Here is a 25,183-nt window from a genome sequence, read left to right on the forward strand (position 1 = left end):
CACAAACTGCCACACGACGTATCTTTGTCTGGCAAACTGGTAGAAATCTCGGGATTGCATCGTTCAGCTCCAGTCCGGTTCATACACACGGAGGCGGGGCGCAAAAACAGGATAAATAACAGGATCTTCTGGCAGGAGTCGGAGGTCGGTGGAGCCAGGAGCTTACGCGGCCATCTTGCTTGCTATCATAGCTCCTCCCAGAATGCAATCTTATCGTATATAATAAGTGAAATAGAACCATACAAGGTATATATAATAAATACATATTGTTCGAGGCATATGGACTGCAGACCACACACTATTGCATAGATCAGCATCTAGTGGTGGGCCCGAATGATTACAGTTTGTTGTTGTCTTGGAAGAGTCTTTGTCTGTTGGATGACTCCTCCTGTAGATCGTAGTGCGCATGGGCATCGACTCCATCTTCAGATTGGTTTTTTCCGCCATCGGGCTCGGATGTGTTTATCGTTCGGTCCCGTTACCGATCTCTTTTCGACTTCCAGTCCTTCATCATACCATCGGTATAGTCTTTGACAGTAATTCCAGTTACCCGCGTCGAACAAAGGCTTGCGCTTCTCGATTCCAGCGTTCGTCGGGGCCGTCAGGCCCAACTGTGCCATTGGGCCTTTATCTCATGGAAAGAACACCCTTCAAGAAGTGCCCTCAGTGTGGACACAAATTCCCTCACACTGATCTTCATGAAGTTTGCAATCTGTGCTTGTCTCCAGAGCACGTGAGTTGAGACTGTGAGGCCTGCGCTTCGTTCCGGTCCAAGAAGACCATCAGGGACCGTCAAGCTCAAAGAGTCATGGCGCAGTCATCTTCATCGACACCAGACCTCATCGGAGACGAGGCTCCGATAGAGGTAGAGTCTGAAGAACAGCAGCAGGACAACATTGTTTCCGAAGCAGAGGATTCAGCTTCTGGAGCTGAGGATCAATCCGAAGACGACTATCTTCTTCCAGCTGGTCAACCGGTCGTGATTACAAGCGTAGACCCTGTTCACCCCCCCATACCGGGACAGGCTTCGGTTCCACCTCCGGGTCCAGGTGCACACCGACCAAAACCTTCCAACGCCCCGCCTTCTGGCTCTGCTACGAAGAATACAAAAAAGCCTCCAGCCGACTCGCGCTCGAGTCAGTCTGTCGGTCCCGACAAGCAAAAGGTCCTCAAACCAAAATTAACCACGGCACCGAACCAGCCATTGGTACCGAAACAGGTCGAGCTGAAAACAAGCTCAGCACCAAAAGACGTTCCCAAGTCTACAGAACCACTCAGATTCCGAAAAAAGCGACCCGAAGCCTGTTTCGGCACCAAAACACACTTCGGCTCCGAAGGTCAATGATTCCAAACGCACTTCGGGAACAAAAATTCCGGATCCAAAAAGCGCAGATCGGAAAAAGAAACGTGATACCAAGTCTTCGGAACCAAAGCCAAAATCCGCTCCAAAGACAATAGACACTGTAAAACCTAAGCTTTTCGGTCCCAAACAGGATAAATCGGCACCGAAAAATGATTTTTCAGCAGATGAGCTTTTCCACCCAGACCAAAAGCAAAAGACTCTTCGTATTAATCCAAAGACTGGACATGTCATTACAGTGCCTGAAAAGAGGAAAATGGACTATCCCAAGCCACCTTCAGTTCCTCTCAAGCATGCTCAAACTTCCCTCATAAGAATTCCTTCACCATTGATAGAGATACCAACAGGTATTTCTCCTGTACACTCACCATCCAGCACACATAGCCTTATACCACAGGATGATGATGATGAAGACAATTATTCACATGGGGTAGAAAGTGAGCATCACACAGATGACCCAGACAATATTCCTGGGATATCAGATGATCCCTGGGAGGATTATAATGCACCAGATCTGCCACAAGATGATGCATACCCTTCTAGACCATCTCTCCCAGATGACACTATTGGGTTTACACAGCTCATTCATAAAGCATCCACTTTTCTTGGAGTAGACTTACACACAGATCCAGTGGAAGAGGACTTCCTCATGGATACACTACTTTCGTCACATAAAACCACGACCACATTACCAATACTTAGTGGAGTGGTGAGACATGCACCAGAGGTATTCAAAGACCCCGTCAGAGCCAGGGTAATTAACCTCAAACTAGGAAAAAATTATAAAGTGGCTCCAACTGACCCAGCATACATCAAAGGTCATCTGCCATTGGACTCAGTGGTGTCAAATGCGAGGAAAAGAGCTAGCTCGTAGACAACAGGGGATGCTGCACCCCCTGATAAAGAGTCCAAGCTTTTAGATGCTTCAGGGAAACGCACCATCTCACAAGCAGCCAATGTCTGGAGAATTGCTAACACTCAAGCTTTGTTAGCAAGATATGGTCGAGCTCATTATGATGAGTTAGAATCACTCATGCAACATTTGCCATAGCAATATAAGACCAGGGCTTCTGACTTAATAACAAGAAGGCAAGGTTATTACAAATACCTCAATCCGCTGTGCATCAGACACTGCAGACACAGCCTCTAGAGCAATAAATACAGGAGTACTGTTGCATAGACATGCATGGCTACGCATCTCTGGGTTCAAGCCAGAAGTACAGGCCAGTATCTTAAATCTACCCTTTGACCAGCAACATCTCTTTGTTCTAACACTTGATAGTGCACTAGAGAAAATGAAAAAAGATACAGCAAAATCCATGGGAGCTTTACAAACTCAGACCCATAGAGCGTCCTTTCGTCGTTCCTCATATAGGTGCCTCTTAGGGTTTTCCAAATGACACCTCTTCTTCTTATAAAGCGCCCACCCAAACCTCGCCCAGTAGAGGGTATTACAGAGGAGGATATAGAGGTAACAACAATAAGAGCAGAGGCAAAGGCAACAACAGCCGCAATGCCTCTACTACCAAACAGTGACTACTCTTCCATCCCCCCAGACCCTTCCACTCCTGTCCGGGGGAGATTACAACAGTTCCAACCTGTCTGGAACTCCATCACCACAGACAGGAGGGTAAGACAAGTAATTCAGTCAGGTTATTGCCTGGAGCTCACTTCCACTCCTCCAACAATACCACCCAGACAACCTCCCATGCCACAGGAACATCTCATACTCCTAAGACAAGAGGTTGCATCTCTACTGCAAAAGGATGCAATAGAACCAGTCCCAAAACACCATCAAAACACAGGAGTTTACTCCCTATACTTTCTCATACCCAAAAAGGACCTGTCCCTCAGACCTATACTAGATCTAAGGCCCCTAAACCTGTACATACAATCCGACCACTTCCATATGGTCACACTACAACAGGTTCTGCCATTGTTAAAACAAGGCGACTTCCTTGCCACATTAGTTCTCAAGGACGCCTACTTCCACATTCCTATCCATCAATCTCACAGAAAGTACCTACGATTTGTACTAGAAGGTCAACACTATCAATTCAAAGTACTCCCTTTCGGAGTAACTACAGCACCTCGAATCTTCACAAAGTGTCTAGCAGTAGTAGCAGCACAATTGAGAAGGGACAACATTCATGTCTAACCCATACCTAGACGACTGGTTAATAAAATCCAAGTCATACCACCAATGTGCACAGCACACGCATCAGACCATCTGCCTGTTGCACAAGCTAGGATTCACAGTAAATCAAAAGAAGTCACACCTCCAACCATCCCTGTCTCAACAGTATCTAGGTGCCACAATAGATACCTCCAAAGCGTTTGCATACCCCAATCCAACAAGGTTACAAAGTATGCAAGCTCTTATACAAAAATTCCAGCCACAACACTCACTACCAGCTCGAGTGTTCATGCAATTAATAGGAATGATGGCATCTTGCATTTTCATAGTACCATACGCAAGACTACAAATGCGCCCCATACAAGAGTGCTTGGCAAGTCAGTGGAATCAGGCTCAGCAACAAATAACAGATCTGGTGGTGATAGATGACCGGACATATCGCTCTCTGCAGTGGTGGAACACCAAAAACCTTTCTAAGGGCCGGCCGTTCATAGAGCCTGTTCCACAGGTGGTGCTAACCACAGACGCATCTCTCACAGGATGGGGAGCGCATTTAGAAAAACACACAGTACAGGGTACATGGACACCGCAACAAAAGTTACTCCACATAAATCATCTTGAGTTGTTAGCGATTTTTCTAGCTCTAAAATCGTTTCAACATTACCTATCAAGCAAGGCTGTACTAGTCCGTACAGACAATATGACGGCCATGTATTACATCCAAAAACAAGGAGGAACACTCTCCTTACAGCTCTCCCGGATGGCGCAGAGCATATGGTGGTGGGCCATTCCTCAAAAAATCTTTCTGTTAGCAGAACATCTACCATGAGTTCACAATCAAGTTGCAGATCTGTTAAGTCGTCAAAGACAACAGATACACGAGTGGGAACTTCATCCTCAAGTTCTTCAACCATTCTTTCAAAAGTGGGGCCAACCAGAGATAGATCTGTTCGCCACACACCGCTACTGCAAATGCCCAAGCTTCGCCGCCAGATACCCACACTCATTGTCCAAAGGCAATGCGGTATGGATGAGTTGGTCAAACAAATTTGCGTACGCTTTTCCACCACTCCCACTAATTCCGTTAGTGGTACGCAAGTTACAGCAACATTCCCTCACATTGATTCTCATAGCACCAACGTGGGCAAGACAACCGTGGTACACCACACTACTAGAGCTCTCAGTAGTACCACATCAAAAATTAAAACTCTCTCCACATCTACTAACATAGAACCATGGAGAGATCATGCATCCAGACCCAATGCAGCTCAATCTAGCGATTTGGCTCCTGAGGTCTTAGAATTTGGATACCTCAATCTTCAGCCTGATTACATGAATGTCATAAAAGAAGCGAGACGCCCCACCACTAGAGCATGCTGTGCAGCGAAGTGGAAAAGGTTTGTTGTGTATTGCACAAATAACATTAACCCATTAGATTTTTCCATACAAAACATCATATGCTACCTGCTCCATCTACAAAGATGTAATTTAGCGTACTCCTCAATCAGGTTACATCTTGCTGCTATAGCGGCCTATCTTCAAAACAGACAACATTTGTCATTGTTTAAGAGTACCTGCCATCAAAGCGTTTATGGAAGGACTCAAAAGAATAATTCCTCCCAGAATACCACCCTCTCCGGTATGGAATTTAAATATTGTTCTCACTAGACTTATGGGTCCTCCATTTGAACCATTACATAAGTGTGAGTTACAGTTCCTTACATGGAAAGTTGCTTTTTTAGTTGCTATTACCTCACTCAGAAGAGTAAGTGAGATCCAAGCATTAACAATTCAAGAACCATTTATACAACTCCATCACAACAAAGTGGTTCTTAAAACAAATCCGAAATTCCTGCCAAAAGTCATTTCACCGTTCCACCTCAACCAATCTATTGAGTTGCTGGTATACTTTTCCCAACCACAAACAGTTGCGGAAAGAGCTCTACACACATTAGATGTAAAAAGAGCGCTCCTCTACTACATTTATAGGACAAAACCGTTTCGTAAAACAAAACAACTGTTTGTGTCCTTTTCTCCTCCACACAAAGGCAATCCTATTTCAAAATCAGGCATTGCAAGGTGGATTGTTAAGTGCATTCAAATCTGTTACCAAAAAGCAAAATGCACTCTATCCATTCCCCCTAGGGCTCATTCTACCCGTAAATTAGGGGTATCCATGGCATTCCTAGGAAATATACCATTAGATGACATCTGTAAAGCAGCTACATGGTCTACACCGCATACATTTACAAAACACTACTGTGTAGATGTGCAGGCAAAACAACAAGCTAGTGTGGGCCAGGCTGTACTTAAAACATTATTTCAAACTACCGCAACAGATACGGGTGGGTGCCGCTAAGGGAGAAAACTGCTGTGCAATTGATGCAATAGCATGTGGTCTGCAGCCCATATGCCTCAAACGGAAAGTGCTACTTACTAGTATGCATCTGTTCTTGGCATGTAGGGCTGCAGAACCACACACGCCCACCCACCTCCCCGGCTACTTATATCTGTTCCAGTAATATCTTAATTAGATACACAACACATGGACATCCTTATCTGTACTCATACAACTCCATCATTTGCCAATGGCGAAAACAATCTGAAGATGGAGTTGATGCCCATGCGCACTACAATCTACAGGAGGAGTCATCCAACAGACAAAGACTCTTCCAAGACAACAACAAAGTGTAATCATCCGGGCCCACCATAAGATGGTGATCTATGCAATAGTGTGTGGTTCTGCAGCCTTACATGCCAAGAACAGAAGCATACTGGTAAGTAGCATTTCCTTTTATAAATGCCCTGTGTGGCCTGCATTTTGACTTACAAAATGCTAGTGATCTGAATGCCTCACCAGAAGGGGACATTCCTTTCCCCTCTAGTCCTCCAATGCAGGGTGTGCCCTCTTGTACGACAGTGGGTCCCTAGAGTGCAGAAGTCCAAGATCAAACCTGCCCCCCTAAGGAGCCAAATTATAACATTTTGATGGAAATTTTACAGCTTACCTCTTCAGCTACCAAGCGCTTGCTACCCTTTAGCAAAGCACTAGATCCTGTTTTAGAGGCTTAGGAAAAGCCCTTCTCAGGTCCATCAGTCAGCAGTCTAGTTGGTAAATTATTAATCTAATTAATTTGTGGTTTCCAGTAGGTGCGTTCAACAGTCAGCACAGGTACAGGCGCCCTGTAAGATGGCCCAAATTATTTTTTGTCCACAATCTTTTCCCTGACTAGATCCACAATCTTTGGAACTCATGCAGGTTGTGCCGGAACGGCTTTAACTTCCCCAGTGGCGGTGCGTTTTACTTGGACGTTGCTTTGTAGTGCCTGGAATTCATTGAGTTCCTTTAAAACAGCCAAACGTTCTTTGATGTTAAATTACTTTTCATCCCCCACTATGCTGCTACCATCGAGGTCAGGTACCCACATCCTTGTCCTAAACAGGACCTCATAAGAAGTACGGCCTCCCAGGGAGCTTCTTGGCATGTTATTAAGTGCCCTCTAGACCCCCATATAGGTGATTGACCCAACTGCCACCGAGTCTAGTACCCTCGCTGTTAAGGATTGCTTTAAGTCCCGGTTTTTCCTTTCCACATTCGAATTTCCCTCTGGGTGATACAGAGAAGAGTACTGCAGTGCCACACCCAAACTTCCCATGGCTTCCTTGTAAGCCAGAGAGCTAAACGCGGGGCCACGGCCAGAATGTAATGTGCAAATTGTGTATGCCCTTATGAAGACTCACAAATCCTTTAGAACAGTTCAGGTATCAGCCGAGCGCTGAGGCCAACCCCAAAGGAATCTAGAGCATCCACTGCCACCAAGATGTACTTGTAAGCCCCATCAGATTGTATGGGGCCGCAGTGGTCCAAATAGACACATGCGAGTAGTCTGTTCTGAAATCAATAGTTGTGTTTGTGGTGGACGTGCTACAGTGGAACCCTTCATCAGCTGACAGATGTTGCACTCAAGGACAAATGCTTTTGTCTTTTTGGTGAGACCTGGCCACCAATAACGTTGTTTCAACAATGAATCTGTTGCAGTGATCACTACGTGTGCTAAGCCCAGACCCTCGTGTGCAGCTAGTATTAAATCTAATCCGCGATCCATGTTTCGTATTACTCTATCCCCCAACTCCTGGAATTTGAGTTTACAGAATATTTTGTACATCTAACTTGTAGGAGTACTTGAGTGGCAAAACCTTTTGGCAAGGCTGTGCTGTTTTTGATTGAAGCGATGACAACTACCATTATCTGTCCGTCTACTCTTGTGCGAGAACGAGTGATTGCAGCTACGGCAGCAGTTCTCACTGTTGCCTTGGCAGCTTCATCAGCCAATGAATTCCCTTCAACATGTGCACCAACATGTTGATGACTCAGCATATGAATCACGTGAGCACGTGGCAAGGCTTTGTTCAGCTCTGCCACTTGTTCCCAAAGCAACTTGTGCTTCATTGTACATCCGTTTGAATCTCTGTACCCATTCTGGCCCCAATAGTGAAGATATTCATTGTAAGACTGGACACAATATAGTGAATCGCATGCAATAAGGGTGGGGTATTCTCGACCTGTATTTTTCAGTGCCAGTATCAGGGCTTTTAGTTCTGGCAGCTGTGCCGTGCAATTTCCTAGAGACTGCATCTGCATATTGCTAGGACGTAACTTACTGTCCCGCACCCATCCCTTTACAATCGTAAAGAGCACACAAAGTCAGCCGTTGGTGCATGATGGATCACGAATGGCGTCTGCACTCGGAAGTGGCGCAAGGTCTCTTTCAGCAGAGGGGAGAGCCTTGGTTAGATCTATTCGCCACCGAAAAGAATGTGCAATGTCAGCAGTTCTGCCCGTTGGAATTTCCAAGGCGGCACTCGCTAGGCGATGCTTTTCGTCACGAGTGGAGTTGCAGTCTGTTGTACACCTTTCCGCCTATACCACTTCTGCCCAGAGTGCTGAAGATCATCAGGCGCGACCTGGCCCAAGTCATTCTTGTGGCTCCGGATTGGGCACGAAGATACTGGTATTCCGAGCTACTCAGCATGACCATCGATCCCCCGATCCGACTGCCTCTTCCGGAGGATCTTCTGTCACAGCAGCAGGGGACGGTCCTTCACCCGAACCTGTCCAGCCTCCACCTCCATGCTTGGAGATTTAGCGGCGGCAGTTGACGTCTTTTGACCTTCCTCCTGAAGTCTGTGATGTCATCTTGGCAGCCAGGCGTCCCTCCACTAAAACGGTATATGCCTGGCGGTGGAACAAATTTGTGGCATGGTGCACAGCAAAGGCTTAAGATCCTCTTTCTGCCCCTCTTTCAAAAGTCCTTTTGTTCCTTCTTTCTTTGTCCCGGTAGGGCTCTGCTCTGGGCACTATCAAGGGCTATCTTTCTGCTATTTCCACCTTTCTCAGGCTCCCTGATCAGCCCTCTCTTTTCAATCCCCCTGTTGTAAATAGATTCCTTAAAGGCATTACACACATGTTCCCTCCTGTTCCTTTTGTGATGCCTCAGTGGGACTTGAAGCTTGTTCTGACCTTTTTAAGGGTGTGCTCCTTTTGAGCCACTTCACAACTGTCCTCTTCGTCTTCTAACTTTAAAGACTGCCTTCCTGGTTGCCATCACCTCTGCCAGGAGAATGAGTGAGGTCCAGGCTCTTTCTTGTAAACCTCCTTTTCTATCTGTCCATCCGGACAAAGTTGTCCTACGTACACGCCCATCTTTTCTGCCAAAGTTTGTCACTGCTTTTCACATCGGGCAGACCATCACTTTGCCCACCTTCTTTCCACCTCTGCATCCTTCTAGAGAGGAAGAGAGGCTCCACCGTCTGGACACAAAACGTGCGCTCTCATTCTATCTGAACCACACAACAGTTCCGGGTGGATGACCAGCTCTTTGTTGGCTATGTGGGCGCCAAGAAAGTTCGAGCTGTGCATATGCGGACCATCTCTCGGTGGGTTGTTCTGTGCATTAAAGCATGCTACTATTTGGCTAAAAGGGAGCCTCTGGTGGGGCTATGCTCCCATTCTACCAGGGCGATGGCAGCCACCACTGCTTTGGGAGGGGGAGTTCCCTTGCATAACATCTGTCAGGCAGATACGTAGGCCTTGCTGCACACGTTTACCAAGCACTCCTGCCTGTACAGCCAAGTCCGGAGAGACAGCTTCTTTGGACGTTCTGTTCTTCAGGACTTTCTGGTGTGATCTTGGTTCACACACCCACCACCCGGGTTGGTATTGCTGGGGTATCTATTCTAAGGTAAGGAATCTATCACTTAACATGTTTCTTTCAGATGCACAAGTTACTTACCTTCGGTAACGATATGTCAGTAAGAAACATTAGTTAGTGATAGATTCCTTACCGCCCCTCCCATCCTCCCCGTTCCGCGAACTGATTTCTAGGGTTAAAGTCATCCCTTTCAGGGCCCTAGTTTCATTGCACCAGTGGTCAGTTTCTTGCAGGGCTTTGCATTCCTGGCACGGAAAGTCATGTACAGAACTGACTTCAGCGCGCGTGGGCACGTCTAAGTAGCTCCAGCGACGTCATCACGGCGCCAACGACGCACCCAGAGCCGCACGACGACGCCTACCGACGCGCAGGGGTACTGCTGACAAAAACTTTCCGGATACAGTCTGACACCTGGGGGTAATTCTAAGGTAAGGAATCTATCACTAACTAATGTTTCTTACAGATATATTGTTACCGAAGGTAAATAACTTGTGCATATAGCCAAGAACCCCCTTAGGATAAAGCCAACCCCCTTACCTGATGTGGCAGACTGAAGGACCCTGACTTGGTCTCTAGAAGGACACCCCGCGAGGGATGTCAGACTACTGTGTGCTAGAGTGTCTGCGTGCAGGAACCTCAGCGTCTCGTGTCAGCATAGAAGTCTTTTTGTCCTCTAGTTTGCCAAGCGAAGATGTAGTGCTTATATACCTGAAAGGTACCCTCAGGGGTTTTACCTAAAAGTGTATTGCTTGCATGTTGAGCAAGAATGACAATAGAGTTGACCCTTATGCAGTGTTATAATGCAGAAGTTGGTAATCCTGCTGTGATACTGAGAATCCTCATGAATAATACATGAGGCTAGTTTTCATAGCAAACCACACAACAGTCATGTAGCACCTAACTAGGTAAAAGGTCAGCGTCAGACCCGTTACGTAGAACAGTGGTACGACAGATGTAGGGAAATGGTTGTGTAACTACCTAGGTCTATATTGGGATACATTGGGGTTCATAACACCAATAGGTACAATGGAGTGACTTGTCTCACTACACCAGGCGTTACTGGACTATAACTTGTATTTCCATTTTTCCCCACCAGATCTACAGTCTTTCGTTCTTACACTTCCTCCAACTTGAGTGGCTGACCTGCCCATCTGTCTCGCTTGGTCAGATGTGTATGACCTATATGAAAATGCTGCTGACACAGATGTGCACTGCAGGCACACCAAAGGCAAATCTATTTGTCCCCTCCTGCTTACAGTGCCAGTCACTATCTTGATTACACAGTAAACCTTCCTCATCGTCAATATTCTCGTGGCAAGCTCATCACACCCAACCCTGGAGCCCAACTTCCAATCTGAACAGATTTCAATTCTCCTTAACAGCACCCCTGATAACCTCTTGCATTGTTGACACTGCAACTTGCTTGTATTCTCATTAGTGCTTTCTCTATCTACAAGCACAGTCTAAGCCTCTCCAACCTCATGCAGAATACCGATCTTGACCTTTTATCCATTATTGAGTCTTGGACATCAAAAAGTTTCTGTTACTGACCTTGCTATAGCTCCCCCTTTGGGCAGCAAAGCTCTTTGCTTCCTTCCTTTTTCCCCTCCCTCACAATGGTGTCTTTCCACCATCTTCAGAGAATTGCGGGCTATCGCACATTTCTCCTTGGAAACCCTTTGCCTACGCCGAACTCTTTGGACTACCAATTCCCATCTCTGCTATTTGCTCTCTTTCTGTGTCCTTGTTTAATGTCCCCCTAAGCATGCCAACAACTTAACCAATTATCTTGCAGTTATTTTTCTCTTCTGAATCTCAGTTCTTCACACTGTCTCCTCCTAGGTGATTTCAATTTCTGACGGAGACATCCAACAGCAGATTTCTCAACTTTTGAATACTTCCCCAGGCATACTGCATATGCAAAATCTTCAGCAGTACTTCTGAGCACCAGAAGGTTTTATGCGCTGTAAATGTCCCGCACAGCCCTATATAGGCAGAACCATTGCGTGCTGGCATCAGTTCCTTTCTTTCTGCGCCATCAGACATGTATCTGGAGCTACCCCTCGTCTTATCGAGATCCTTCTACAACACAATTCTGGCAAAAAAATGGTGCAAGGAAAAAAATCACTTCCCAGATTTGCAGGGTATAAAAACTGCTGGGTATATCGCAAACAAATGCCTGCAACTGACCCACATGTGGTTCCTGGGGTTATACCACGATTCCAAGGCGATCAGTGATTGTGCCTTATCGCACCCCAAGGCCATTTAGGACCAGGAAGCAAAGTTCTTTGTAGCGAAGCACTGCAAGACCCTGCACCACAATCAGTCAAGCTCTCAATGTTGGTCCCACTCATGCAACATAATGTCTTCATGGTCTAAGTCATCAGGCAAAGCCAAGAAGAAGTACAAGAAGTCCAAGTGAAACTTGACTTCGTTCCATCGCTCCATCGCTCCTGAAAAGGTGCATCATGCCTCCAGGTTGCACTCCTAAAATCACTCTACTTTGGAGTCAATTCCAACCCTTGTTCCGCAGCAACTGGAATGTTCACGGCTGTTGGCAACGTTGCAGCAATTCAAAGACTTCCACGAAGACAAATTGTGTTTTGTTTTTTTGGGAACGTTACTGGCTCCCTTGGTGTGTCTGTGGTTCCATGGAGACGAGGCCTCCCAACTGGGCTGCCACTTGTTAGTCCACCCTTGGTGGCATTTGGGACCCTTGTATCGGCTCAGGGATGCAGATCATCTTCAGCATGTGTTCCTTCATCAGCACCTCAACCCATGCTGGAACTTGATCCCTCAATATCAGTGGTGCTGCCATAGTGCTTTCTGATGCAGAGACGGTGCCGCCCCAACATTGACTAAGGGTACACACTCCCTTCTGTGAGCAGCAACCTCTTTACTATCCTTCTGATACCGATACTGTGCCTCTGCCTTCTGTAAAGGATTAGGTTCTTCACAAGTTATTCGACACAGACTGCAAATATGATGCTGGAGATAGGATTTCCCAGCCTTACCCAGAGGCAACCGGTATGAGGACCTCAAAGATGTCACTAGACAGTGGACTAGTGTCCCCCCACGGCCTCAACTGGGCCCAACATGGAAGACCGTGCCTCGTTTGCTATGGTTATGCAAAGGATGGCAGTGGTTCATGACCTGAAAGTTATAACCAGTGTTATACGGAGGTGCTATAGCCTGGCCAGTCGAGCTCTGAGGCCCTACTCCCTGACAATGAGGCTCTGATATGCTCTTACGTATCTGGGCCAAAGCCTGCTCAGGCCCAAATGTGCGTCGCAAGACTGCCAGATACCATTGTTGGGCTCCAGACGACCCAGCTTACCTCACCCAGCACCTAATTCCTGTAAGCCTTATAGTGCAGACTGTGGCCAGCAAAGTTAATCCAATCTAATTTCCCATTACTCCCCCTGACAGGGAATCAGAGAAGATAGAGACTTTTGGTAAGCTGGTTTCATCCTCTAAAGGTCCGGCCCATCTCTCAGCAGTCAAGGTCTCAGTCAATGCCAGCTGCCTCCTAAGCTACTACTCTCACGCCTTGTGAAACTCCATGACTCAAAGTATTGCTTATGGCCCCAGGAGAAGCTCGGGCCATACTTTCTCAGACCATGCAAGATGGTCAGGATGCGGCCAAGTTCACCATCCACTGCAGACTGGATACCCCTCAGTGTGGTCATTTGCAGGCACACCTGGATGCACTCCACTGGCTTTTAGGGACACATTCAGGCCAGACTTACGGGCATGCTTTTTGACAGCTCCTGACGTTTAGGGATACAGCGTACATGGCCCTGGAGCACGTCAAAGATTGCAAAGCCACTGCGGGCTGTCAAGGCCTTTCTGCTCCTCCGTGCCAGCTGCACCATGAATTTAGCACCCTCTGGGGCTCTAGCAGGGACTTCTAATATCACCAACATCTCCAAGATGTGCAACAATTACCCTTACTATTTTCATGAACAGCGTGCAGCCCAGTCTTCTGCCACATTCCTCCTCCACCTGCCACCTCAAAGCCTTTTTGGCGTGCAAGACCCTGCTGCACCTTCCGCAATCCCCAGACCAGCTGACAGATGAACACCGGTCCCTCTTGCAACAGGAAGTGCCGGTTCTTTTGGGCAAAGGAGCCATAGAGTGTTCTAAATTAAGATGGCAATCCTTTTAGCCGTGGTGGTTAATGCTAAATGGTGCATTCTTTCTTTAACATCCTCTTTGATTCTTAGGTTTTGGTCAGTTATAGAGTACAAAACTTGGTAGTTTGGGTGGTTGGGTTTAGTTTGATACAAAGTGCTGATATGTTGAGACCAGCTGTCTGCAGTAACATTTTTTGCATTTTGTTGAGGGGAGGCACTTACATTGTTTAATCAATTTAATATGATCCAAAAGGCTTTAGAATCTTTGGTTCAACAAGCCAAGAATAACTCAAGTTGAAATGCTTCTACGTGGCTTTTTTTTTGCTTGCTAAATGGAACATTTGTATGTCCCGCAAGAAGCTCCAGGTTCTGGAGCATCATAAATAGTCCCATCTTAGCAGAGGATGTTAGAAACGTCTTGGGGGCCCATAAAAAGGAGGACGAATGGGTGCACCACTTTGAGGACATGTTTTGGTGCGCCCCTGACAAGACCATAGCTACTGGATTGGGTGAAGGGAAATCTGCTGTTTTTTTCAACTGAAGAAGTTAGGAAGGGAATTGTTGGCCTGTCGAGTAATAAGGCACCAGACGGGATCACCCCGATCTTTATAAATTCAACTTGAATTTGTGGGTACCTGTACTTACAGCTGTCATTAATGCTGCAGTAGAGACCCGTCCCCTTAGGTCATATCTACTACAGTCCCAGTATTTAAAAAGAGAAATAGAGACAGTACCCACTGCTATAGACCTATCTCCCTGTTGGACCTGGTGGTCAAGGTGCTTGGATGCATCCTGTTAGATAGGCTGGGTGTCGGATGCCCCACAAGACTCACCTTTGGCTTGTGAAGGGATTCCGCAGAGACTACAAGAGCCACCGTCCCTGTACCCACCTGACCCGTGCGGAGAGTGACACCCAGCAGGGATGGGATGAAACCAGGGAAGGGAGCCACCAAAGGAATGATGAGGTCTGCTGGTGGTTGTGGCTTGAGGAAGGATCTGGATACAACTGGGGAAACAAGAAGGACCCAATTAGATAGACCACACCTCCCCTTCAGGGTAGACCACTAAACAAATGCAGGAATGAGCACCTGCTCCATAGACTCACCATAGCTCGTATGGACTCTGGAACCAAGGAAAGGTAGTTGGAATTCAATGCAAGCGCCCCTGCGCTAACGTAACTTATCAAAACAAAGCGCTCCTGCGCGGTGATACTGCAAACCAAAAGTAAGGTGCTCCAGCACGGTGATAAGGCAAACCAAAGTACAACCTCCAGGTAACAAGCGCTCCTGCGCGATTACAGCTGCCAACTCATATAGCGCTCCTGCGCGGTAAGAAATGTTGCCCAAAACAAAATATAGCGCTCCTGCGCGATAATGTCCAAAAATCAGGACCACGGGTAAGCGCTATAGCGCGGCCCAGTACAAAGAAATATAGCGTTCCTGTGCTGATGGGTGCAAACAGTACCAGCGCGGCATAAACAATAAAGACAGGCTCATGGCAAGCGCTACAGCGTGGCAAATTATGTCACGGAACAGCGCTCCGGCTCGTGACCTTACAGTCCACAGCGTAGCGTCTTCCGGGCTCCGAACAGACTCAGTGAAGGAATCAGAAGCACCGACCCGGCGGGAAACGCAGCGTTTAAGCGTTTCCCCCGGAAGTGCTTACAGTCAAAAAGGACTAGACCGGGACCTCATCTCCACTTGGAAGTGAGGAACCCGATGTCTGCATGTGTTTAGGCGGCCACTTGGGACGGCAAAACGCTGCAACGCGACACTGGACAGAAGATAACATTTTAGCAGATGCCCAGTATGATTTCCGCCCAGTAAGGTCAACCATGGACAAATGCTTGAACACGACGGTGTGCTACGTACAATTCAATGGGAAAGTCGCAGTTTTCACACCGCACCCATCCTCCGTGGGGTCCCTACTTGCTCACCTTGGGTGGTTCTTTGGGGTCCCAGCGATTCTACAACCTCTAGACACTGTCTTGACTCGAGTTGTGCACTATTTTAGTATATGGTTTGGTCTCCCTGTGGAGCACACTGTGTGTTAGTGCTACTTACGTTTGTTTTTGTGCTACAGTATTGTGTGATTTTTGTTTATCTGTGTGTAGCAGATACTGTGAGGTATTTAAGGTGTTATAATACATATTTTTATAACTACTGTGTGGTTCTCTTTTCATTTAATCAATACATTAAGTTTGCATTTTGGTAAAACAAGCTGCTTAACATTCCTTCATGACTAAGCCTGAAGGCTGCTCTCCACAGCTACTACTTGGATAGTTTTCTAGGGTTATCTTTGACCATTTAAATCCCCGTAAGGGTTGTTTGGACTGGTGCAAGATGCCCACTTTAATTAGTGGACAGCATATACCAGGCCAACTTCTCACATTGGTGTCGGTTGGGATTCGATCCTGCATTGTTTTACCAGATAAATCTTTGTATTTATTAACTGAATACCACTAAGTACTAGGTACATATAATACTAGCTTAGATAAGTAAGTTCTACTGAACTTGGAGTTGGGTAAGTTAAGGGTTTAGCACACCTTTTCTCCAACTTAAGAGCGTTTAGTTTCCCACTAGGTTAGGTAGGTGCACACACCACACCACACTTAGTATGTCTACTAAAGAAGAAGCCACCAGTGGCTCTCTGCCTTTTAGATACAGTGAGCTTTCATTCCAAGAATTGAAAGCCCTGTGTGCCTCTAGTAGGCGGAAGACAGCGAGAAGTGCCGACACTCAACGTCTCATTGAGATGTTACTGTTAGATTACCTTAGGAAGACCCCTGGGTCAGATGAACAGGAAAGAGTGGGTGAGACAGGGAATGAAGACCGGTCAGGAGGCGAAACAGTTTATGACCTAGACTCAAACCCTGGCCAGGAGGACCAAGATGGGTCCCACCTGGACAACTCAGATCTTCAGGGAGATGCTGACGAATGCCAAAATGGCCCCGTCTTCACACCTCCTGGAAGAGTGCAGAGTTTACCAAGGAGATCTAGATCTCCCTCTGCAGAATCACATCACTCATGACAGTCTTTAGGGACCTCTGTATCTAGCAAGAGGGACCACTCTTATGATAGGGAGTATCAATTTCCTGAGCTTGAGAAAGCTAAGCTTAGGGTCAGGCAAGAGCAATTGGCCCTTGATAAAGTCCCTAGAAGTCCAGAGGGCTAGAGAAAAGTTAGGACTAGAGTCCCATGGTGGCAGCAGTAGTGTCTCTAGAGTTAAGGAACATTCTTTTGACAATATGAACCTCGGCAAGATTGTCCCTCCCTCCCATGTTGGGGATGACAGCCTTAAGTGGATAACTGCTTTGGAGAGGGCCTGTAAAGTACAAATCATCACTCAGGAGCAGTGGGCAGTTATCTTGTGCTCTCCTTTCTAGATAAAGGTAGAGATAAGCTCCTCACTGTTAGAGAAGAGGATGCTGACAAATATTTAGTCCTGAAGAGTGCTCTCATTGATGGGTTTGGCTTAACCACTGAACAGTGCAAGTTTAAGTTCAGTTCTGGTGGTGACCAGAAGAAGCAAGATGCTAAAACTTCAGATAAGGGTGGGGACAAGGGTAAAGATCAAAATTCTTCATCAGGGCCCCAAAAACCTGCATCTGGGGGAGGGGAGGCACAATCCAACAAAGGAAAAGGCAAAAAGAAACCTTGGTGTTACTTATGTAAAGAAAAGACCCATTGGACAAATGATGCTAATTGCCAAAAGGTCAAGAATTCAACTCCAACCACCACTGCCCGTAAGGCAACTGCTCCCCCTAGTACAGTTTCAAGTGGTGGTACCGGAACAAGGGAATATTAGGGTTAACCTTGGCTCTGAGATGGGTTCTGGCCTAGTCACACTTAGGTAACCAGTGTGGGAGGTATGATTCCACCCTTCTGAAATGAGCTCCGTGGGGTCACTGGTCTTTCTGGTACCAGCCTTCTCGACCCGGGCAGCACAAAATGGTTTCTGCCGACCAGATACACATTTCTGCCCTCCTGCTGCTGAGCCAAGCTCGAGCAGGGGAAGGCAGGACAATAGGCATCCTGTCACAGGGAGGTGTGACCACCTCCCAGACAGGATTTAGTGTATTGAGGCTGGATGGGTGCACTTCCAAAGTGCCTGAAAGTCTGCATCTGAGGCACACTTGGTGTCCCTGTGCATAGTCCAGTTCAAACCAGTCCTGGGAGCCGTCGGCTCCTGCTCTGGCGCGAAACTGGGCAAAGGTGAGGGGAGTATCCTCCCCTCTGTCCTGAACCTTCCCTGGGAGGGTCCCCTGAATCTGGTCAACCCTCTCCTGTGTGTACAAAAGGACTTAACTGGCTGTAGGACCCTAGATTCGACCTGGACAAGATTCTGATCAAGAAACCACTGAACTTCGACCACCTGGACACTCTGGACTTTGCTAGGCTTCGACTTGGCCCGACTTCGTCTCCCTCTCCGTCCAAAGCATTGTCTGTGCCCGTGCACCATACAGGCTCCATGCAGGACCTGTGGAGCATCAGGACATCTGAAGTATCTCCCTTTGGGTGAAGGAGTCACTCCCCTGCATTCACCGGCACCGTAACGCAACTGACTGGTCTGCTGAACCTGAGCTCCTGTGGACTCCAAAGGCTCCAGCAATACAGGAGGTAGTTTCCTACGTTCCTTGAGATCGAGCTGCCCTCTCACCAAGTTTAAGGCCAGTATCCCTCTTGGAGACCGCATAACCGGAACCCCTGTGTAACTGCGTACTTTTGCAATTGCATATGCTTGTTGGCATTCCCCAACTAAGTGCATTGGTCTGTTGAAAGCCCCAACCTCTGCGCAGGTTTCGTACAAAGGACTTCGGCCTCCTCGCACACTGTGCCCTGCAAGCTGGTACTTTGTGAAACTGCTAGAGGTCCCTTCGCGACTCCTGTGCCTTCGGCCTGTGGGTCCATTTGAGGGACAACACTGATTTTCTTGGGCTCCCCTGGCTGCTCCAGGCCTGACCTGACTCCCCTTGCTGTGGTGAGTCCCCTGGTCCTTGCTTGGCCAGACCATGACCTTCCTCGTGGGTTGCCACTGCCAAGGCTTTTTGGTGCTCTTGCAAGACACCGACCCCTCAGCACTCGACGTCCTTCGTAGGACAACTCGTATCCGGCTCCTGGTAGTCTTCAAAGACTACTGGTACCCATGGCTGCAGAGTCAAGGTATCCTTCTTTGCACCCGACATCGTGGGCATTCGTCTAACGAGCCCAGGTTGCTCCTGTGTGACCCAGACTCCCCTCTGCTTTCAGGTTCCTATCTTCAAGATTCCACCTGTGGGTTCCACTGGACACTTTTCTTCTTTCCAGTGCTGGCATTTCTATGAAGACTCCCATTGTGAACAACGCGGTTTCCGACGCCACTTCGACCCTATGCACCCAGCTTCCCTGGGATAGGTAACTCTGATACTCCGGCATCCACGGTTGGGGTGGCTCTCCAATCTTCTAAGTTCCAAAGGGTTTCCTCATAATCCACTACTCATCGTGTGCTGATGACGAGCTGAGCTCATCATGGCCGTTAGAACGCTCACACGCAGGGATAATTCCCCTGCTGAGCACTGTGGCTGATGACGAGCTGAGCTCGTCATCAGCACCGGGGCGCTGTGCGCGCCCCGCCCCCTAGCACAGCGGGGGAATTACCCCCGCAGAGAAGGGGTGAAACACTAAAACTGCAACATTGACTCTCCCATGGATTTGTACATGGCAAGCGGTCGTGTTCTCACACTGCACCTGTCTTCCGTGGGGTCCACTTTAATTAGTGGACAAGAAATATACCAGGCCAACTTCACACTGATTGTAGTTTCTAATGTGCTTAACAATTGTTGCCAAGTCCATATGTCAAAAGGTGAGTTTGAACTGCCATTTTGAGTTGGCGATTCAACGCGGAAGCCTCTGATAAATAATAGTTTGTGCGAAAGAGAGGCTAGAGAGACAGGAATGAGATCATTCTCAGGAGAAGCTGGTGGCTTAATGGAGGACTGGTTTAAATTTGTGATGTGAACTGCAATTTGTTGTGCACAGGCTCCTTCCGATTGCACGTAATGAGGTTCAGATGATGAGCCGATCTCAGGTGGAGTGACCTCGGGCGTGGCAATTTTAATGCAGTTTCTTTAAGCCTCATAAGTTTTGAGAGGCGTTGAGTCAGCACTTGATTTCATGAGTGACTGTAATGCCTGAAAAGATTGATTAATAGTTTGATAGACAGTTTGTGATTGTGTTTGAGAAATAGGAGAAAGTCAGTGCAGCTTCTGCTCTATTAATTAATTCAAGGTAGCTTGTCAGGGGTGGGAGGAGGGTTGTGAGCCTGTTGCGTTTGGACTATTTGTTGTATGAGTCTGTTGTATTAACTGTGGTGGTGTTTTTGGTGAGTCGATTTGTGGCTTTTTCCGGAGTAGCTAGTTGTGGGTTCATCGGAGGTTGAAGAGTCGGAAGTACTTCTCTGACCTCCTCTGCTGATGAGTAAAGAATGGCTCTTTCATCTTTGATGTAGGCAAATGTTGATAACTTGTTTTTCCTTTGTTTGGGCCACAGGTCAAATACACTAGATGCTTGCACTGTGAGCGGTGATACCAATGAGTTGTCCTTTAGTAGTGTAGGAGAAGTAGCAGTTCGGGGGTTGTCTTGCGTCTTTAACGTCTGGGCGTGAGTTGAAGCGCATTGGTGCTTCTTTTTGCATTACAGGAGGTGGGGAGGTTCTTTTGTACGCCCTTACCTCAATATTTTTTTGAGCGAGTATTTGAGTGCCTGTTGCACGATCACTGAGTTGAGGGCGCTTGTTGTTGACTTACCACGCAGGTTCTATGACAGGAAAATGAAGCACTTAGTGTTTTTAGGTCTCGCCTGGTGAAAGCAGCACATGCGCTGCCCTCCCTATTGCAAGTACCTTTTGGAATCCATTCTGCCGAGGGCTTTCATGCACACGTCTGCATGAACAAACATGGCTGCTCTCGCCATTTGTCCTTAGCAAACAGCATGTGTGTGTCCGTAGGGACTGTGGACAGTCCGACGCCATTTTGTTGCCATAGCACCGAAAATGCTGCATCGCATGTGCTTTTAAATTAGCGCGGGCTGCGCGCGATCGCTTTCATGGCCGCTTGGTTTTTTTTACAATCGCAATCGCTTTCACTTTTGAGATCCTTTTACCCTGTCATATTCACCTAACAACCGACCAGGCGGACGGCGCTGTTGTGTTTTGTGCGATGTAGTATGTGTGTTTCTGTTTTGTTAAGTGTGTACTGTTGTGTTCTGTGTGATTTCCTGTGTGTTGCGGCTCGTATTCTCCCAACAGCTGACAGGGAGAATTATGCTGTTGTGCTATGTGTGCCATCCTGTGTTTTGCTCTTTTATTCTGTATGATGTCATGTTCTGTGTACGTTGTGACAGCTGACCTTGCAAAGAATGCTGTTTCTGTGTGGTGCTCTGTGTTTTACTGTTCCTTTCTGCACAAGGTTCTGTATGCTATGACGTGTCTCACAATAACCGACCGGCCAAGCAAGGATGCTGCTGTATTCTATCTGATGTGCTGTGTGTTGTGACGTTTTCTCCCAAGAACTGACCTGGCGAACAATGCTGTTGTGAGTTTATTTTAGCACTTGGGAGAGCAAACATTTTCTGTCTGCTTGCAGTGTGCTCGCCACGTCTGGACATTTCAGAGGTTTCTTCTGTGCTTGAACGTGTGAGGTGGGGTTAGAATGGCTAAAGTTGCCAGCGCCTGTTAAAACCATAGTTACTTTCAAGCCAACAAAAGTACAGGAAGTTTTTGTTTGTATTTTGCTGTTGGTTTGTGAGCCGCTGATGGCTGGTAGTCAGCAGTGTGGAAGTAAATACCTTTTATCTCAAGATTCCTCGAGAGTATCAAAAGTTTGGCTTGTGTGTTTTTGTTTTTTTTGCAGTTGTTTTACTTGTAAGTTGATTCCGTTAAGTGAAGAATCCTGCTTTTTTTGTACAGGTTTAATGCAGCTGCCTGGAAAGGGTTTGGGGGTGAAAGGGTAATAGCATCTTAGCATGCCTTTTCACATTATCATGAAACCGAGACTAAAATCATGCAAATTTATCAGAAAGGAGACAGATTTTTTTTTTAGTATTGCCGTTGTCTATTTTAGGGTTGCAACCAGAGATTGTGTTTACGCTTTTTTAAGATTGCGACTTGAGCGCACGTCCACAACTGGTTCACATCCCTTTATTTGCCTTGGTCCCATCGCAAGGGCCGCCTCCTAGCTCCAGGAGAGCTCAGTAAAAGGTCTCTGGTCCCAACTACTCCCGACAGGATACAGGATTTGCATTGTTCAGAAAATTCCTTCACAAACTATTTTAATGCCGGCTTCATAGCCACGGGGAGATGTAAATGCAGCTTCCTTTTAACATAGACATCCGTGCGACGCGTCCTCCCCCAACCTCTCCCCAGTCTTTTGTGCACATAAATGCCCCGCTCAATAACCCCACCACTCTATCATTAAAATGCGCCATCTTTTTGCCTGAGCTAACTGAGCTATTCTAGTCAATTCTTTACTATTATACCATTAAGATATGTCACACACTCTTTTTTGGGCTCCATAGTGCAACCCCTGTCCCCACATCATGCATCAAGGATTCACAGCTCTGCACTCCATCAGTGTACTGATAGGACCACATTCCTTATGGGTGATACTTTCTAGAGCCATGGTCATTGCCAGTGAGGCTGGAGGAGTTGCAAATGCATTTTTTCAGATGTATCTGCAGAACAGGCCTCCTGTGGTAACTATGCAAGCTCACACACTTTATGTACAGTTTAACTAGAACTCCTGCACCAATGCTCCCTACACACCCCGCCTAACCCACTTTATCAGTACCATTCACAGAGACTAAGCACAAAGGGACTTTAAATGATAGGAAAACGAGGGAAGAATCGGTGTATGAAAGACAAAAAAGGAGACTACTAAAAATGATACTGAAGGAGGAAGGAAAACAAAGAGATGGTGGAACTGACTGGAGGAAAGCTGGTAGAGATGGCTAAAGGGAAAGGATATCAGAAGATGATAGGGCAATCCAGAACAACTGAGGTGTAAGGAAAGAGAACAGATTACAAGTGAGAAGCATTTATTATTAAATGAATGGATATATAGACGTGTGGAGAGGACAAGATAAAGAAAGGAATAGGTACAAGCATAACAAATGCAATAGGTCTTGCCTCTTCTTAAGTTAAAGCCATTGCTTTGCTATACAATACCATTACAATACCATTAGCAAAGCAAATGGCTTAAACTTAATCAAACGCGAGACCTATTGTATTTTCAAGCTTGTTTTACTGTGTTGCGCTCGGTTGCAGTGCCTGGTTGGGGGGTCAAGCTTTTACAAGGGTGGTGGTCGGTGATGCACCATTCCTGTGGGGCCTTCTGTCTTAACTGGATGACAAGTGACAGCCGGATGACAGACAAATACTTAAGAAAAGGAGAGAGGCTTGGGCCAAAAAGTCACCATGCAGGCAAATTGGATTTACACTTTTATTTTTGTAAGTAAAACAAATTTGCGCTAATTTTGATACAAGCAAACTGACTCGAATCAAGAGCACATTTTAGTGGAGTAGAGTTCATCACTAAACACATTATTAATGTTCTAACCATTTTGTTGAAGATATTTTGCTTACATATATGCAAACAAAATTTATTGTATTAAAGTTCCCTGTCGATTTACTGGAGTGATTTGATACATTAGCCAACCAATAAAAATGGGTTGTAATGGAAGTAAATTATTTCTTTCTTTGTACTGTATTGGCAAATTGATCTGTAGCTGCCATTGAAAAACAAAATTGGGCACTTTTTGTGTTGTTCACGTTCATTTCACTTTTGCGTGTGTGTGTGTTTATAATCCTTTGGACACTCTGCTGATGTATGTATGTATACACTTCCCCAGTATGAATCTTTCGGCTGTAAAATAAGTATTGTAGAGAAATTTTGTTTTGCATTTCTTCAATTCTCCTGGAGTTCATCAAGACACTTAGTTTTTGATCTGTCAATTTTAATTTCTCTTTTTTGATTTACTAGAGTCGATGCTGTACTTGGATGGGAAGCGCCATTATGAGAGCAGTGCCTTAGTCGAGAAGGATTCACCCGTGTAAGGAGTAGTCAAGTTAGCGTCTTGGAAGATTATAACATCAGAAATTGTATGCCAAAACGTTTTCTATTCCTGAAAGGAAAACAATTCACCTCTCAGAGCAGTACTCATATATTTTACCTGCATACAGCTTCTGTTAGGATTCCAGTCACTTGCTTTGAAACCATATGAATCTCTAGGCAATTGCACAGTGCTATGCAATCTATCCAATTGGCAATGCCTTGCCCCAGAGAATAACAGGAGTCAGAGCGCAATAAACAGCTTCTTAAAACAGCATCACGAATAACGTTTTCCCTGTATACCATAAACATATTTCATATTTTGCATGCAAAATTTGCATTAAAGTTTTATGTATGTGCAAAACGAAATCGCTAAAGTCAATTAAAGAAATGCAGCTATGTCTGTTTATCATTACTGTATATTATCAATAAAAACTTTTAAAAAACACATTTTACTACCTTTGGTATTCATTTACAAGTCTAAACATTAAAGTGGACATCCTATGTGTGTTTTCAAAAGTATACTCACTCTCCATGCTTGGCTCCAGGATTTTGTGTATAGGTGAGCCATGAATGTAGGAAAGGGGGCTCAGTGGAACAGGAGTCTTAAATAGTTATAGAAACAACCAGGGAAGTTATCCAGACTTGCAAACAGTCATTAAGGTACGCTTCGGTTTAGCACACACCCTGCCTAAGTATACAACGACTCAAAACATTGAAAGCACTTTATAAACCAGGTCCAGAGTTTTACATATCTGATCAAGACTTCTAGCTGCAGATTCCTTACCTTGGACTTTCCCAGGCATCAGGCTGGATCCGGAACTTTTGCGTGAGCAGTACCCCTTGCGCATGCTATTGGGTGGCCCCGTTCAGGTCTGTGTGACATTGTCTGCATCGTATATAATGTGACAGTCACCTATAAAGGCGCAACACAGGCGCGGACATCAGTTCTTTTCTTTCTACGCCAGTTATCCCTCTGTCATTTTTTTCTGGAAGTGTTGTGAAGATGTTCTAGAAGGACAGGGTTCAAATCGTGTGGCGTCCTGTCACTGCGCCATGTCGGTTACCCTCACCTCATCTGCCTCTGGTGTCTCGAGCACGGCCATGACCCGAAGTCGTGCTCGAACGGTCGGGCCATGGCTCCAAAGGCCCTCCGGGAGCAAGCTATGAAGCTCCTTGCGGCTCAGCAGTCAACGCCAGCCAGCGAGACTCCGCGAAGATCCCAGTAATGATTGAAGAAGAGGTGTTTGCTGT

The 25,183-nt window shown here is 46.4% G+C and overlaps 1 protein-coding gene across 2 annotated transcripts in view; it reads left to right on the forward strand.

The window, feature by feature from the left end:
* Window positions 1-24,377, forward strand: part of ACOT9 (acyl-CoA thioesterase 9) — a 597,782-nt gene extending 573,405 nt beyond the window's left edge. For both annotated transcript variants that reach the window (XM_078657838.1, XM_078657840.1), the window contains one exon: window positions 23,861-24,377. In XM_078657838.1, coding sequence (XP_078513964.1) covers window positions 23,861-23,934 — 74 coding nt within the window. In that variant the 3' untranslated portion in view covers window positions 23,935-24,377. The remainder of the gene's footprint in view (window positions 1-23,860) is intronic.
* The last annotated feature ends 806 nt before the right edge of the window (window positions 24,378-25,183 follow it).

Source organism: Lissotriton helveticus, chromosome 8 (genome assembly GCF_964261635.1).
Source record: "Lissotriton helveticus chromosome 8, aLisHel1.1, whole genome shotgun sequence".
Taxonomy (NCBI): domain Eukaryota; kingdom Metazoa; phylum Chordata; class Amphibia; order Caudata; family Salamandridae; genus Lissotriton; species Lissotriton helveticus.